The sequence below is a fragment of the Rhinolophus ferrumequinum genome, chromosome 3 (assembly GCF_004115265.2).
Source record: "Rhinolophus ferrumequinum isolate MPI-CBG mRhiFer1 chromosome 3, mRhiFer1_v1.p, whole genome shotgun sequence".
In the NCBI taxonomy this organism is placed as follows: Eukaryota; Metazoa; Chordata; class Mammalia; order Chiroptera; family Rhinolophidae; genus Rhinolophus; species Rhinolophus ferrumequinum.
The window spans coordinates 68,924,674-68,942,224 of record NC_046286.1 but is presented as its reverse complement, the minus strand read 5'-3'; the positions used below and the strand labels follow the sequence as shown (position 1 = coordinate 68,942,224).

At 33.5% G+C, this 17,551-nt stretch overlaps 1 protein-coding gene across 2 annotated transcripts in view; it reads left to right on the top strand.

Moving 5' to 3' along the window:
- The window catches only part of CEP85L (centrosomal protein 85 like), a 105,079-nt gene that overhangs the window by 72,997 nt on the left and 14,531 nt on the right, over nucleotides 1-17,551 (top strand). For both annotated transcript variants that reach the window (XM_033103002.1, XM_033103001.1), the window contains exons 6-10: nucleotides 1,223-1,402; nucleotides 7,704-7,856; nucleotides 9,650-9,804; nucleotides 12,821-12,938; nucleotides 13,450-13,500. In XM_033103002.1, the coding sequence (XP_032958893.1) occupies nucleotides 1,223-1,402; nucleotides 7,704-7,856; nucleotides 9,650-9,804; nucleotides 12,821-12,938; nucleotides 13,450-13,500 (657 nt within the window). The remainder of the gene's footprint in view (nucleotides 1-1,222; nucleotides 1,403-7,703; nucleotides 7,857-9,649; nucleotides 9,805-12,820; nucleotides 12,939-13,449; nucleotides 13,501-17,551) is intronic.

Here is a 17,551-nt window from a genome sequence, read left to right as displayed (position 1 = left end):
TGTTTTTTACTGTAATAAATTTTTTTAGTTTAAATATTCACTGTATTTTTTATCATACCTTGTACAATATTATATTAGTTCCAGGTGTACGACACAGTAATTAGACATTTATGTAACTTATGAGCTGATCACCATGATAAATCTAGTACCAATTTGACACCATAACATATTTATTACAATATTATTGACTCTCTTCCCTATGCTATACTTTACATCCCCATGACTATTTTGTAACTACCAATTTGTACTTCTTAATCCCCCCCCTTTTCCACCCATCCCCCAACACCCTTCCATGTGGCAACCCTCAAAATGTTACCTCTATCTATGAGTTTGTTTCTATCTTTCTTTGTTGGGCTTACTCAACTCAGTATAATACCCTCTAGGTCCATCCATGTTGGTACAGATAGCAAGGTTTCATTCTTTTTTATGGCTGAGTAGTAGTATCTTGTGTGTATGTACCACCTCTTCTCTATCCATTCATTCATAAATAGACACCCAGGTTGCCTCCATATCTTGGCTACAGTGTTTCCCCGAAAATAAGACCTAGCCAGGCAATTAACTCTAATGCATCTTTTGGAGCAAAAATTAATATGAGACCTGGTCTAATATCATATGATATCATACCATACCCATTCCCATACCCATACCATAGACCTGGTCTTCTATTATAGTAAAATAAGACCGGGTTTTATATTAATTTTTGCTCCAAAAGACACATTAGAGCTGATTGTCCGACTAGGTCTTATTTTCAGGGACACGGTATTGTAAAGCTGCAGTGAACATATGTATGCACATGTCCCTTCAAAGTAGTATTTTGGATTTCTTCAGATAAATACCCAGAAGTGGGATTAAGTCTGTGTTCTTCAAGACCTAGTTCAAGTTATATAGAGGCATCTAGATATATATGCATGTATATGTATGTGTATATATGTGTATGTGTATACACACACACACACACACACACACAAACACACACACACATCTATAAAGCCTTACCATAGCTACTACACATTCAACTATCTTAGTACTTTGCCAGTTTCATTGTGGTTTTTGTGTGACAATTTATTAAACTGGTGCTGAGTTGGAATTTATGCCAAGGCCTGTTTGTTGCTAAAACTTGTATGTACTTACTCTTTGTACTACACCTCATTTCCTGTTTCTTTCCATGTGTTCTAAACAAGTAAGCTTTTAAAGTCTTAACTTTTTTTTTCTTTTCCAATAGCCACAATATGAGAACACTTCACTCCAGACTCCATATTCAAATCAGTCAGTGTGCAATTCCCAGCAAGAGGAACTGGAACAAAAGCTTGCATCTACCGAGAAAGAGGTTTTACAGCTTAATCAGTTTCTCAAGCAAAGAATAAGTCAATTTACTGAAGAGAAGAAGAAATTGGAGGAAAAGGTAGGTATTTTTAATAAAGTTAAATTAGGTCAACAACATTCCTTTAACATATAATTTATTTGTCATCTACTCTATGCCAAGTGTCATACCAGGCTGTAAATTTGTATTGAGTGATTAGTTTTATAGTAATCTTTGAGAAACCCTATCTACAAAAATCCAGGGATTTTCTTGAGGGATAAAAATACCACCGGAAATTACATTTTGATAACTAATAGGGAAAACTTGGTAAAAGTTAGTTGCCTACACTGACATGTGATACCAGTAAATTGTTCTCTTTTTCCTTTTTGGGCCCTGTTTATCATGTTGGGCATGAAGGATTGATAGATGAAATAAGGTTGGTCTTTCTTTCATAAGCAAATGACTTAAAGTTATTTAGGCTGAAGCCCTGAATCAGAATAAGTAGTTAAAAGCCAAATACCTATTTATACTCAATATATCTGTGCATTTATTTGATTTTTCTGCCTGTGTTAAAGTATCTTTACATATTTCATCTCATTCCTTTATAATATTATTAAAGATAATGTAGGATACTTGCTAACGCTAATTTACTGAAGAGGTACAGATCCTTAAGCTTGTGTAGATTCTCTCTTGATATACTCAGCTCATTATTCTATAAACCTTCTTTTATTCAAGTGATCTTGAAGCAGGTCACCATGATTTCTACAGGGAGATTTGGAGCTATTAGTAGAGAATTAAAAGCAGACACTGTGTGTGTGTATGAGTTAAATTTTTTATCTTCCAAAAACTGACAAAAATTTTACATTTTTTCTCTTTCTAGCAGTAAGATGTATTTATCTTGGCTAACTTCAAAGTTACTTAAATACCTATTTTCTATATTTTGGGGGCTTCATACAATACCATAATTTGGAGAGCTAAGGAAATATTCATTGGTCATACAGATGTAGGAGGGATTAAAATATTTTCTCACCTAAGACTTGCTAATTAAAAGATTGTGTCAAAATTATGATTCAGTGGATACAATTTTAAAATTTATTTTTGTTCTATCTAAATTTTTTCTTTTATTACTTTTGGTGTCCAGTGCTTAATAAAATTGATTTATATACTAACTATATATTTGACAGCTCCGACTTGGATGTCAAAAGTATTTCAAACTTTTCATGTCCAAAATGCAATCCTTAGCTTGCCTCTGACTGCCCTATTGTTCTGAAATGAAACAAAACAAAATTTTCTTCAGTGTTCATTACCACATATTCAGTTACTCATGCTAGGAAGTTTACTAAGCCTAATCAAGCTTGTCTCCTAAATATTTATAGACTCTGTCCAACACTACCAGCGTGGTTCAAGTTATCATACTTTGGCAAAGCTCTTGTAATAGACTCTTCATTGGTGTCTCTGAATTTACTCTTGCCCTATCTGCTGTTTCCCTCCCTCCACTTTTTTTGTAGTATTGTAATTCTGTGTATTTTATGTATTATATTTTTTTAAATTGAAGCATAATTTATATACAGTTTTATGTACAGATTTTGGGTGTTCAGTTTGACAAGTATTGCTAATAGTATGTACCCATATAACTACTATCTAAAATGAAACACAAAACATTTCAATCACCAAGAAGTTCCCTTGTGCTTCTTTCTCGTAAGTTTCCTTTTCTTCCCTAAAACACTTTTTTATCTCACTATAGTTTTGAGTCTTATTAAACTTCGTATAAATGGAGTATGCATTCTTTTGTGTCTGTTTCCTTTCACTCAATGTTTTAGAGATTTATTTATATTGTTGCATGTATTGGTAGTTTGTTCTTATCAATTGTTGAGTTACATTTCATTATATAGATAGATCACAGTGTATCTACTCTCCTACTCTCATGGATATCTGGATTGTTTGCAGTTTGGGGAAATTATAAATAAGGCTGCTGTGAACATTCTTATACCAGATTCTTTGTATACATATGATTTCATTTCTCTTGGGTAAACTCCTAAGAATGGCATTTCTGGGTCATACAGTTCACAGGGTAGATATTTAATTTACAAGAAACTCCCTAAGTTCTTCTTAGCGTTATAGCATTTAACACATCCAGTATTAATGTATGAGAATTCCAGTTGCTCCATAGCCTCCCAAATCCATTATCGATAGTGTGGAAGACTGAACGTTTTAAAAGAAGAACCAGTCATTTCACGTACTTGGTTAAAACCCGTCAATGCCGTCTCATTGTCTTCAAAATAAGAATCAAATTCTTCCCATGACCTGAAAGATCCTTCCTAATTGTATAGCCTATGCTCTACCAATCTCCTTCTGGTACACTGTGTGGTACAGTGTCTTACAGTTGCTTAAACAAGTCAGGCTTTGTTTCTGGTATCAGGTTCTTTACCTGGTAAATGCTTGGCTCTCTCCTCCCACTCACCAGTTACCTATTTATGTTGTCAAGTCTCCGCTTAGATATCTTTACTTTTCAACCCCTCCTTTTATATGCCTGGAGCATTTTGTTCTTTTTTTCCCAGTACTTAACACAATTTTTTTTTTATATTTCTCTGTAAGCTCCATAAAGGCTGGGACGTACCTGAATGTGTCACACTATAGCATATGTAGCACCAGCCATGGTGTCTGGAATATTGAATGAATGAATGCATGAATGAATGAATGAATGAATGAAAATGCTTTCAAGTGATTTTTGCCAAAAGAGAAGAAAAGGGAATGAGATAACACCAACAAAGTACTGGGGAAAGACTAATTAGAGCTGTCAAAGATATGAGATAGGGGGCTGATGGATCAAGTTCTTAAGAAAAGTAGGGAAAGTTTGATAACAGACATCGAGATGGAAGAGGTACTCTTAGAAAGGAAGAGTAATAGCCTTTTTGTGGAGTGAAGCAATTAAGAATAGAAATGCCTATGCCAGGCAAACTTAAGGAAGTGGGTGAATGTAGAGGGTAGAGTTTGTTTCAGAGGACATGGAGATGACTTAAGTTCTTGAAGGGAGTGTAGAAGCTAGAAAATAAACTCATTGATAATGCATCAACTACACAGCCGTTTGGGCCCACATGAGATTGGATTGCATTGTTTCCATCTGCACTTTGTAATCCTCATTAAGACTGATTCTATGAAAGAAAAATATCTAATGTAATGATAATAATAATAACAGAAGTTGCTCTTTAATGAGCTCTTTCTTGTATGTGCCAGACAGCTTGTTGTTAACGTGTATTAAATGTGTTTTCTTATTTAATCCTAATCTTCAGAAAACACTATTAAGTATATTATACCTATTGCCCCATTTTAAAAAAATGAGGTGACTGAAGCTTTGAGAAAAGTAGTTTGAGTAATTTGTCCAGTCTCATATAGATAGAAATTGCTGAAAACCTAGGAGTGAAATTCTAGACAGTTTAACTCTACAATTGATGCTCGGGTCCTAATTATAATGATTTATAAAAACTTTAGAGGAAAACATTTCCTCGTTGATCTATTTTGTTCTAATTATTGTATTTAAAATAAAAATAATTTGTTTGTAAACCTCTTGTAAAACAAGGCCCACCTATTGTCTTCTAGGAATGATCTCAGCTTGCATAATACCTCTTTAAAAGGAAAAAACTTAACTTTTTATACATAGAATAAGAAATATTTATTAGTGATACTTCATTTACCTGGCGGTAATTCCTGGAGTTCAAACTTCAGTAACCTCTATTAATCTGAAACAACACAAAACTTCGAAGTTGAAACAAACAAAACTTCGAAGTTAAAACAAACAAAACTTCGAAGTTAAAACAAAACAAAACAAAGAGCCTCTCATCAGTGAGCAGGGTTGAAAAAACAAAAACCCAGAGGTTATTTGTTACCAACTTGTAGTCAACAAATAACAGATGGTATCCAACAGGAGAGTGTTGGCAGAGATTTGTGATCAAGGGCAGCAAGCTTAACATGATAGCAGAGAAGGCAGTTGACCAATTGAAGGAAAAGAAGAAAACTAGGACGTCTCTGCGTAGTAGGAGACAACATGCCTGACCTGTTCCAGTGGCTGCTTTTTGAGGACATCATTGTGTCACATTTAATAATTAAGTGTAAATTAGGGAGCATTTAGTAAAAATATGTTGGTTAGTTATGTTTACTTACAGAGTCATTTGCTAAGGCAAGAGCAGGCTTTGTTGGTGGGCAGTCCAGGCACAGCTGGTGACTAGAGAATTTATGGAAATCTGGTTATTAGTGTGGAAGAATTGAAAGAAAATTGTCCCTAATGTTTAGTCAGGCAGTCGATACATAAATTGAACTCTGTCTCTGTGACTTGTAGTTAAGTCACTAAAGATCTCTGGGCCTCATATTCAAAAGGAATTGTATCTTACAGTTTTACAGGTCACCACCACTGCCAACAGCCTGTGAGTTCTAATAAATCACAAGTTAAGTTGTCACACCCGCACATTGGCCTTTAATCCTGAAAAGGCCCCAATAAATAATAGGATTTGTCTGTTTTACGAGTGTTGCTTCTTATCCAAGGTAATAAATGGATCCTAATGTTATTGATAGAATAAATAGATGAAATGAGATGTGATTCAATTTTCCAGTTGAAGTTGTTTTAGTAAAAGTTGTTATACATTGGTCTTGAAAGAAATTAGATAAGGCATGAAAGAAACGAGATTGTGGACAAGTTTTAGTTTTAATGAAATTTGAAAGAGTGCTCCATTATACTACACATTCCTGGCATATATTTCCCTGGTGAATATGGGAAAAGACTGTAAAAATATTTTAGAACCCTGTAAGTTTCTAAAAGAATGTTAAAGTAGAAGACTGGCAATTTAAGGTGACTATGAGTCTGTAATTTACTTTTTTGGCAACTGTTTGTGTATATATATTGTTTTTAATTCATCTTAAATATGGAAGAGCTTTGAATATAAGATATGAAATTTAAAGATAGTAAATTACAGGTAGAAAGGTGAAAAAAATTAGTGTATAAAAATCTGAGATTCAGCCTACACAAATTGGGATTTAATAGAATCATGCACTGTATGTGTTGTATAATAGGTGCTCCGCATATTTTATCAGTCCTAAAATGACATTAATGATAAAGCACACCTTAATTTTACGTTATTTTTAGAAAGAAAAAATGGTGCAAGATTAATTATGATGCAATGTCTTAACAATAGTCCTACTTGAGGTATGGATTGGTCTCACTAGTCCCTTTATCAGTTCCTAAGTTTTTGATAATTTTAGTAAGCCCTCCTAGCTTTGATTACATTGCTTTGGTACATGATAAGCAATTCCTTTGCAAGTTTGTTAGTAACAAAATGAGTTGTTTGTAGGTATCTTCCATTCTTTTGTTTTTAAATAAAAATTTGACTTTTTATCTTTTTTCTCTACATGCTATATATATTTACAATTACATACATATGTATAATTCTGTTTTTTTATTTTTTGATTTTATTGGGGAATATTGGGGAACAGTGTGTTTCTCCAGGGCCCATCAGCTCCAAGTCATTGTCCTTCAATCTGGTTGTGGAGGGTACAGCTCGGCTCCAAGTCCAGTCCAGTCACCGTTTTCAATCTTAGTTGCAGGGGGCGCAGCCCACCATCCCATGCGGGAATTGAACCGGCAACCTTGTTGTTGAGAGCTCACGCTCTAACCTACTGAGCCATCTGGAAGCTCAGTGGCAGCTCATTGTCTTCAATCTAGTTGTGGAGGGTGCAGCTCACTGGCCCATGTGGGAATCAAACTGGCAACCCTGTTGTTCAGAGCTCATGCTCTAACCAATTGAACCATCCGGCCGCGCCCCGTATCTTGCATTCCTGATTCACATAAAATATTGCATATAGCTTTGCAAGAAATGAAAAGTTGAGTCATTCCTCCAGAGAATGACTTGCTTCACTAAGTTCGAAATTGTACCCCACAGCTCTGTTTCTGGGTCTTTCTGGGTATGCAGTAACTTTTTTCAGTGCAAATTATAGTGTAACATTTTAAAAGATATTTTAAACATCATTTAAACTCAACACAGTTTCAACATATATGTACCTAACACTGTTGAAATGTCACCAATATGAATAGCCTTGACCAAGTTTACACATGTGCAGGCAATATAAACTATATCAGTACTGTTACCTGGCTGACTGCAGTTTATAGGATGCCATCAGTTGTGAAAGAAAATAAAAATTCCAAAACCTTGATTTCAGTGATATGAAAATTTGAAGAACTGTGACTATTTGAGTTGATGGAGTAAGGGAAATCTTACTTGAGTTGGTGGTGGTATTAACTATGACCAGGACCTAACTGTTGGAGAATTTGGTGATGCCTAAGATTAGAATGTTTGTTTTGTTATTGTGTTTTTAATGACACAAAACCATTGAAGATTCATAACCTTTTTTTTTTAAGCTTAAAACCAGAGATAGATACATCAATAGCCTGAAAAAGAGATGCCAGAAGGAATCTGAACAAAACAAAGAAAAGCAGAGAAGAATCGAGACCTTGGAAAAGTATCTGGCTGATCTTCCAACTCTAGATGATGTACAGAGTCAGGGTCTACAGGTAACATGAAACAAAATGCTCATTTTTAAATGACGTGAAAACATTTTAAGTTGATGTTTTAGAAATTTTTTTTTTTTAGAGTTTAATGGGCATGCCTTTATTTTTTAAGATTTTTATTAAAATATAGCTAACATACAATATTGTATTAGTTTAAGGTATACACCATACTTCCTCAACATTTATATACCTAAAGAAGTGATCACCATGATAAGTTCAACAACCATCTGACACTGTACCATGCTATCACAATATTATTGACTATATATTCCCTACACTGTATATTACATCTTCTTAATTTTTCCGTAAATCATTTCTTATGTTGTATTCTATGACCTCCATTTAGTCTTCTTTTCTGACCATTTTCCTTTCTTAACGTCATCAAAGTCTTTCTGCCAACTCTTGGAGACCTGTCCTCTTGAAGTCTTATTTATAAACCCATTAAACCTGCTCTTCAGTTTTTTTCTCTAAGTCTTTCTAGTCATGGGATTTTCAGCCTCTGCACTACTATTGACATTGGAGGTGGATAATTTTTTGTTATGGAAATCTGTCCTGTACATTAAAGGATGCTTATAGCACTTCTAGCCTCTGTCTACTTGATACCAATCGTACTGCTCTGCCCCTTCCCCATCACCCCCCAGAAATTGTCTACAGATATTTCCAAATGTCAAATGTCCCCTGGGGCAGATACTGCTCCCAATTGAGGATCATTGGTCTAATCCATGGTGTGTCATTGTTATGCAGCTCTAGACCTACAACGCATTCTCTGTTTAATTTATAAATTGTAAAACTAAGAGAGGGTAACATCACGAAGGAACTAAAGAAGGAGCACAGGAGTTTGCATGAGTAAGAACAGCAAGGAATATAGATTAAAAAACATGCATTCATACCACCATATGCCCATTAGGATGGCTAATATCAAAAAAGCAGAAAGTAACAAGCGTTGGCAAAATGATGTGGAGAAATCAGAATCCTTATGCACTTGGTAGGAATGTAAAATGGTGTAGCCACTATGGGAAACCATATGACAGTTCATCAAAAAATTAAGAATGGAATTACCATATGATTTATCAATTCCACTTCTGGGTATATACACAAAAGAATTAAAATCAGGGTTTCAAACAGATGTTTGTGCATGATGCATGTTCACAACAGCGTTATTTGCAATAATGAAAAAGTAGAGACAACCCAGTGTCCATTGACAAATGATGTGGCATACGATTATACATACAATTCAGTCTTAAAAAGGAAGGAAATTCTGGCACATGCAAGTGAAATAATCCAGTCACAAACAGATAAATACTGTATGAGGTACCTATAGCAGTTCAAATTCCTAGAGACAAAAAGTGAAAGGGTGTTTGCCAGGGGTGGAGGGGAAGAGGTGGAGGGGGAATTGTTAATGGTATGGAGTTTGTTTTGCAAGATGAAAAGAGTTCTGGTGATTAGTTACAACAATGTGAATGTACTTAACACTACTGAAATGTCCACTTAAAATGTTAAAGTTGTCATTTTATGTTATGTATATTTTATCACAATTTAAAAAATAGCCCAAATTGAGAGCATTTGCCTTTCTCTCTGTTTTCTAGAAATTTTTGACCCCGTTCTCCTCTTCTCCACAATTCCATTCTCCCACCTCCCTTTACACGGAGGAGGAGATAAAGTATTATCAAGTAGATGAAATTAAGATGGTGTGATTTTAACCATAGTCTATTAATCCTTGAGAACACAGGAACAATTTCTAGTAGAAACACATTTAATAGTCCATGTTTTATGAACCTTAAAAAATTTTTCTTTAGCTGCAGGTTCTAGAAGAAAAAAATAAGAATTTGCAAGAGACTTTGATAGATATGGAAAAACAGATTGAAGAGATAAAAAAACAGTGTCAAGAGAAAGAGACACAGTTAATATGCCAGAAAAAGAAAGAAAAGGAGTTGGTAACTACAGTTCAAAGGTAAGAAAACCTTCAGTAGTTCTTTTATGTTATTTTTTTTAAAGCATTTCAATTAAGATAATTTGTAATTATTACTCTATTATTCTGCTTAAAGACGTACAATTAACAACCAGAAGTATTGTGCCATTGAAATAGGTTGTCTCAGTTTCACATTTCAATGTAGCATACACCTTGCCAAAGGTTTAAGATGAGAATAGTAAAAAAAGAAGAAGAAATTTGGAAACTATCTGATGGCTTTGTTAAAATATAAGTAAAAAATTTAAAAAACAAAAAGAGGGCCCAAATACTCAAAGTGCACTGCTCAATGAGATATGTCAAAATGAAGTAAATTAATAGTTAGAATTATAGTGAATATCATTTTTTAGTTTATTTAGCTAAAATATGTAAGCTAGGAAATTACTCTGATTCCTAGAAAACCTGGAGAACTATGTTATATATACATGTACTCTCTGTTTTATAAAACTTAATAGATTATCAACCACAAATACATCAAACTATCCTGAAGAATAAGACAGCAAAGCACCAAAAAACTAAATTGAAGAAATGCATTCTTTATACTTGTATCAATTATATATAGCTCAGTGTATTCTCAGCTGTTTAATCAAAATCATCTGATAATTCCATGTTAATATTGCTTTACTACTACTTTCAAAGTCTTAAATATGCCTGGTTTATCCCCTTTTTTTCCCCTTGGATTTTAGTGCAGATAATTCTAATTTCTGGGACAACTCAGTCTTCAGTATTTCTAAGGTCAGCCCCCCCCAATTTGTATTTGACTCCACCTTTATTATTTTCTGCTTTCTTGCTCCTTAATTTCCCCTTTTATAACTCACCTTATATCCTCGTATTCTTTAGTCTCAAAACATTTCTGATCTACGTTAATTCAACCATGTATCTTTTTCTTTAATCTTATTGATGTGTCTATTCTGTTTTATAGGGCATTATGATCATAAACTCAATATGTGTTTTTTTATGAATACAGAATTAGGAACACCTGAAAATAATTTGAGTGTTTGTTTTTGTTCTGTTCTGTGTTTTTACATATTTAATATATTTTATACCTACCCTTTTATTTAGATTTTCTCTTTTATGTTTTTGGACAACATTGAGCCTAGTATTCTTGATTTGGAAAGATTTAATATAGTGCATTTCAGAACATATTTTCCACTTCTTAACTTTGTCTCCACACGCTCTGAGAGGATATTATCCCAGAAAACTTCTCTTGATTTCAAATTGATGTAAAGGACCAAAGGTCTATAATTCTTTAATACTTGTGTGGGTATGGTGTCACTTGACTTTGGGGGTAGGGGTGTTATTGCAGTTTCCTCAGCTATACGACATAGTATTCCTTATGCTCCAGAAGAACTTCCGATATAATGCATTATAGTATTACAGTTTTCTGTTTTTATATACTATTTTTTTTCCTGCTTTATGAATACATAAGAATTTGGGGGATTTAAAAATGAAATAAGAAAAGTGTTCTGTTAGAAATGAAAATGTAAGTAAATACATGGATGGGATCCCTATAATGCAATAGTTGGTACCATTGCTGTTCAAGAGATTTGTACTTTTCTAAATGAGCATGCTTCATAGCATAAACAAAATGAAAATGGATACCTGAAAGAAGACTTACTTGGTATTTTTTTATGACAGTACATTTTTCCCTCCTCATAGCTGGCTCCTTTTTATTAAATATGAAAAATCTTAATAGTTTTAATGTAACTTATTTCTGTTAGAATGTTACAGGTATATAGTAGTGTCTTGACACTGAATTGGGAAAAAAATTTAGTCTGAAATAGAAATAATGTGTTTTTCACTTTCAGACTGAAAAAGCAAATTTTTTTATGACAAACAATGTTTTATTACAAAGCAGTATATTACATTTGTAATATATAAAAACTTCTCTCGTGCCATTATTTATCAACATATCTGAAGCCCTGATTGTATCATTTAGAACTGTCAATTCTTTGTCGACAATCTAGATATTGTATTTCTTCTTTTCTTTTGGATGACAGGTTAGCTATAATACTTGGAAGAAGGAAAATAATGAAAATAATCAAAACCCAAATAAGGCAGAATCCCTTTCTTTTAGTACTTTGCGACTCCTGAGTATGATCACAGGCTAAAGCAGAGCTATTCCTAGGTGTGCCCTGCTGTTACATTTTGGTTTTGGTTATTATTATAAATGGCATATACCGTTCTTTTTAACCCAAACATGACTATTCTTCCTTTCGCAAGCTAATACCTTTCCCCTGCTTTATCCTTTTATCCTTTTTTTTTTTAATTAAAGTTTATTGGGGTGACAGTTGTTAGTGAAGTTACATATATTTCAGGTGTACAATTCTGTAATATATCATCTATATATCACATCGTGTGTTCACCACCCAGGGTCAGTTCTCTTTCCAACACCATATATTTGATCCCCTTTACCATCTTAATGTACCAGAGGGGCTTCCTTTTGTTGTTTCCTCTTCTAAAATGCAACTTCGTGCCACGGATAGCATGAGAAATTGTTAGGTCAAGTAATACATATAGTAGATTGCTGCTCTTATTAATGAAAGAGAAATATAATTCTGCTGATTTAGGCAGCTATCTTTACAAACAGACTTTTGCTGAGCTCAGAATGAAGGGCAAAGATGTATATTCATGTATTTAGGCTCCCTGTCACAATCATCTTAACCAAGGAACTCTGCTTTTAGGAGAGAGGGAAAGAAGAGGGCTTAGATTGCAGAGCTCAGGGATTTCACTAGGGCCTAAGAGTGTCACGTACTAAGCAACTCTTGACTCTGGTGTCAAATTTGTCATTTCTGAAAAGATGATCAGCCTCCATTATACTTCTTAATTTGTATGAAATATAGGTATGCGAACTTACTCATATACTGTCTGTAGGTTTTTTATTGTTTGATTAAAAAATACTATAACCCCTAAGAAGGGGCTTCATTCTTTGTTGAAGTCTTCTACCAAAGTCAGCACACGAGCTTATTTTCTTCATATAATTGTCTTTAAAACAAAACAGTTTGCAGCAAAAAGTAGAACGATGCCTTGAAGATGGAATCCGCCTTCCAATGTTAGATGCAAAACAGCTTCAGAATGAAAATGATGACCTGAGAGAACAGAATGAGAATGCTAATAAGGTCAGTACATGTCTTTAATAATAAACGTGAAATCTGTATTATGTGGATATGTGTGTATCAACATATAATTTATAGTTATTTATATTTTGCTAATATGTAATAGCTTATGGAATTTTTAGTTTAAATGTTTTATTTAGCAAGAAAATAGTAATTTAAGTAAATTTAAATAAAAGCCAAACTAAGAAAATTATATTACTTAATAAAAACAAAAGTATACCTTTTCCTTCCTAACTTATTCAAAGTCTGTTTCAAAATTTTTTTTATAAATTGCATTACTTAACATTTTTATCAAGAAGTGGAAGACTTTTGCAATTTTGCATATGTGAGTCAAGTCATACGGCTTTTTAAAGGATACTTGGTGTGAATACTTAAAAAAAAAAATTACACCCTGATTTTTAAAAAAATAAATTCATAATTCCCTGCAATTTTCTTGTTTTCTTCAAATAGTAGTACTTTTAAAAATCAATAGAGAAATGATTTGATTCAGACTGATATATTTTGTGTGTTTTAGATAATAGAGAGCCAACAAGATGAGATTGACAGAATGATGTTAGAAATTAAGGTAAGGAATGTTTGTGTTTATTTTAACTTAGCTATATGCCAATTTACTCTTAATGGTTAAATAACCTACAAATATTAAAGCATATATGTATTTGCTTTAATACATTTGTATTTGCTATATCTGTATGAAAACATTAATAGCACTTGGGGTGAAGTTGCAAATTCTTTAATATTAATCTTTCAGTTTTTTAGAACGAAAATGCTATTCAGTAAATCAGTTCTTCAAAAAATTGTAAAGATTGGTTTCCTTTATTCCTTACTTGTCCTCTTTTTTATTGATTGTAGTGTATAGCTACTATTGAGAACACATTTGGTTAAGCTTATCAATGATCTAACTAAAGACAGTGGACTGTTTATAGCCCGTTATGACTGCAAGAACCCTTTCTCTCCTAATAATTCTATGTATTATTATGTGCTATCAAAGCTTAACACTTTATTTACATATTTGTGTCTTTACCTCCTACTTAGTTTCTTGAAAGTGGAGACTATGGTAGATTGTCTGCATATCCAGACTTTAGCGTGTCTGGCCCATAATACACAATCCAAAATTTGTGGGTTAAATAGATTTTCATTCTCTGATTGAGTTGCCATATTTACTGAGTACCTTCTTATGTGCCAGGCATTGTCCTTGGCACTGGGGATTTATCAGTGAACAAGCAAGTTCCTGGCCAATCTAGTGGGGCGAGATGGAGAAAATGGAAATATATCAGTGATACATGCTATTAAAAAAAAAGTGTAAAAGGTAATGACAGTGTTGCATTAGATACAGTGGTGATGAAGTTTTTCCTGAGGAAATGAATTAAACAGAGATGTGAATGAAGAGAATCAGGGAGAAAGCATTCCAGGTGGAGAGAACAGCTTGGTGTACTCCGGACCGGCAAGATGGCTGCTGGTCTGGAGAGCAGTCACTGAGGTAGAGAGGTGAGAGGTGATGGTGGAAAGCAGCCTGGGACCAGATCACAATAGGGGTGTGTGTCTTTGTATGATGGAAAGTTATTGGACACATTTTGCTGGATAAATATTTTTGTACCTCGTGATTCTAATATTTCATCTGTAAAATGGGAGTATTTCATCTTTAAAAAGGGAAAGGTAAATGGTTTGCATGTCAGAATTATGGACAGTCTACTTTGATTGTCTTTTGGCCATATTAAATGATTTGTCAGTTTAATCAAACACTAGTCCAGTTGAACTAGTGTGTAGGTCTGCTGAATTGATTCACAGAGATTATTCTTTAGTTTGTATTCCTACAGACTTAATTAACTTCAGTTGTTCTACAAACCAAATCACAGGATGGTTAGCTTTCCTTACCATTAATACCTGACTTACAGACCGTAATGAAAGGAATTTCTGTTTCACTTGGTAACATTTTCTGAGAAGTAAATCTAGTAAAAGTTATCTCATTCCAAATTAAGGGCAGTCAATATTGTCCTTTGGCTTTGACATTTTGGTGGATAAGACTTGTAAGATTTTTATTTATCACATGCTATTTCTCACATTATAGATGTTCAGGATATATTTGTATTATTTGAAATGTGCATTTTCCCCATTTGCGGAGGCATCTTAATGCAATTTTAACACATTAACCAGGTCTTTTAGTCACATTAAGTATGTGGTAACTATATATACAGAAGGATGTGCAATTATATGCCCTTTCATTGTTTGATCTTAAAATGTTTGAGTAAACATTCTTTTATTTCTTCAAACTAATTAGAGAATGAGAGTTAATGAGATGCATTTATTTCCAAAAATGTTTGGGCCCAGACAATACAATATGCTCATTAATTCTATTATTTTGTGAAGCAATGGCGCTTCCTCTCTCTCTCTTTCTCTTTCTCTCTCTCTCTGCCATTCTGGCCATCTAGTTCTATAGATCTAGTATATCGTTTGCAGAGAGAGACAGACAGCAAATGTTGATAGCTATCCAACTTGTATTTATCAAGATACTATTTGAACAGAAAACTATAGATGAAGACAAATATGCCTCAGATAGTGTGAACATTTTTGACTTACTATTACTTGCTTAAACTTATTTTTTACCCTCTCACAGTTGAAAAAGATAAGTTTGTTATTTGGTGCTTTGTGATGAATATAAAAGGTGTGTGTACCCTGTAAAAACCTGAAAATATTGCCCATTCTGAAAAAAATGAATACTAATTATTTCCCTAACATTAGAAACTGCAGAGAGAAACCTAAAGAGAACACTTTGTATTGGAAAGTATTCTTGTTGTTTTGTAGTACAGTTAATGGGCATATTATCAAGTTGGTACATATAATTAGAGCAGTTCCCTTCAATTACTAATTTTTCAAAACTTCCTATGTTTCTCCCGTCTGCTTACATAAAGAATGGCCAACCTTAAACCTGTATAGATTATGATGTCCTTTTCATATGCTATAGCTGTTTTTTAATTTCTTCCAATTTCTTTGCATAGCCAAAATAACACAAAATACTTTAAGGATAGCAGAGAGCTTCCCAACCATTTTTTAACATGAGTTACGCATTTTAGCTCTCAGTATAGTATTACATTTATTGTAAAATTTCACTGCCATTATGGTTTGCATGTTCTTTGTTCCTCCATAGTGCTGGGTGGTTGTTTCATTTTAGAGTGTTTAGTAGACCAACAAACTTAGTATTATAGAATTTCATGGGATTTTTTTTTATTAAAATTTATTGGGATGACAGTTGTTAGTAAAATTACATAGATTTCAGGTTCTAGAAGAGGGTAAATAGGGTCAAATATATGGTGATGGAAGGAGAAGTGACTCTGGGTGGTGAACACATAATGTGAGATATAGATGATGTATTACAGAATTGTACACAGAATTTCAAGTTTTACTACTACTTTATGTCCCTTCAAACTGTTGAGGAGGTGAAATTTATTAAAAGTTTATTTGGCTGATTTGGAATATTGCATGGCCTTGGGTACAGGCAGGTTATTTTTACAGTTTAAATTTGGACACGAAAGAGAAAAATGAAACCCCTTGCTATGTTCATTTTATGTCCAATTTATAGGAGATGATAATAAGGCAGTGGGAGTGAAAATGCTATATTTAAAATACAACTATAGTTTACGACCTTGCACCAAAAGTCAAATAAATTCTTGTCTGGTTTAGGTCAGTGGAAAGTTTATTAATTCACAACTTTGAAAATGGGGGAGAAATCAGTCTTCTACTCATTATATTGTGTTTATTGTTGAATATAGAAAAAGGAGTACTTCATGTAAAAGTATATGTTGATTTTGAAATTGAGTTCAGCGCTATAAAAATAAGATTTATCTACTATTTTGTTCAACTGCCAAGATGATATTGTTAACTGGCATGAAAACCTTGTTTTCTCATTGATCCTGTAGAAATACTGACTTTACATCCATGAAACCAGCATAGTTAAACTGGCTTCTTCTATAGGCTGTTTTTCTGTCAGTATACCATATAAAAAGACATTTTGCATACAACATTTCTCATCATTTCCGTAAATGTTGCTGCAGTCAGAATGTGAATGAATTCTTTGGGCATTTGCTTACTTTTTATTCCTCAAAACATATTTCACCTACGTAATAAGCCTGTCTGTCTCCAGTGAGCTGTTACCATTGTAATCTTTTGGCAGAGGCAATACAGAGTAAAAAAGTTTGTTATGTTTACTTGTTTTTTCTAACAAGTGAAAACGTTTCCTCATTGAAAGAACTTAGGCATTTTAAATTGCCTTTCTGAATTGATAGCTATTAATGATCATAATATCACAAAAGGCAGAATGATGCTTTAAAGTTTATTAAGACTGTTCACTCTTAAAAGAAGGGTTGGAAACACGAATCTCAAAACCGTGAGAGTCTGTCCTATTTATAACACTTCAAGAGAAGATGTTTCCACAGCCTCAGAAGATTTTATTCCAGTTTTTAGTTGATCTGTCTTAAAGCCTTCATGTAGCAAGTTTCTTCAATAGAAATGATGGGAATATGGGTCAGAAGCCAATAGAATGTCTTACAGGTAGAATATAACTTTTATGTAGCCTAAATATATATTGATTAATGCTTCTCATTATTTGATGTTTTATCTCCTAT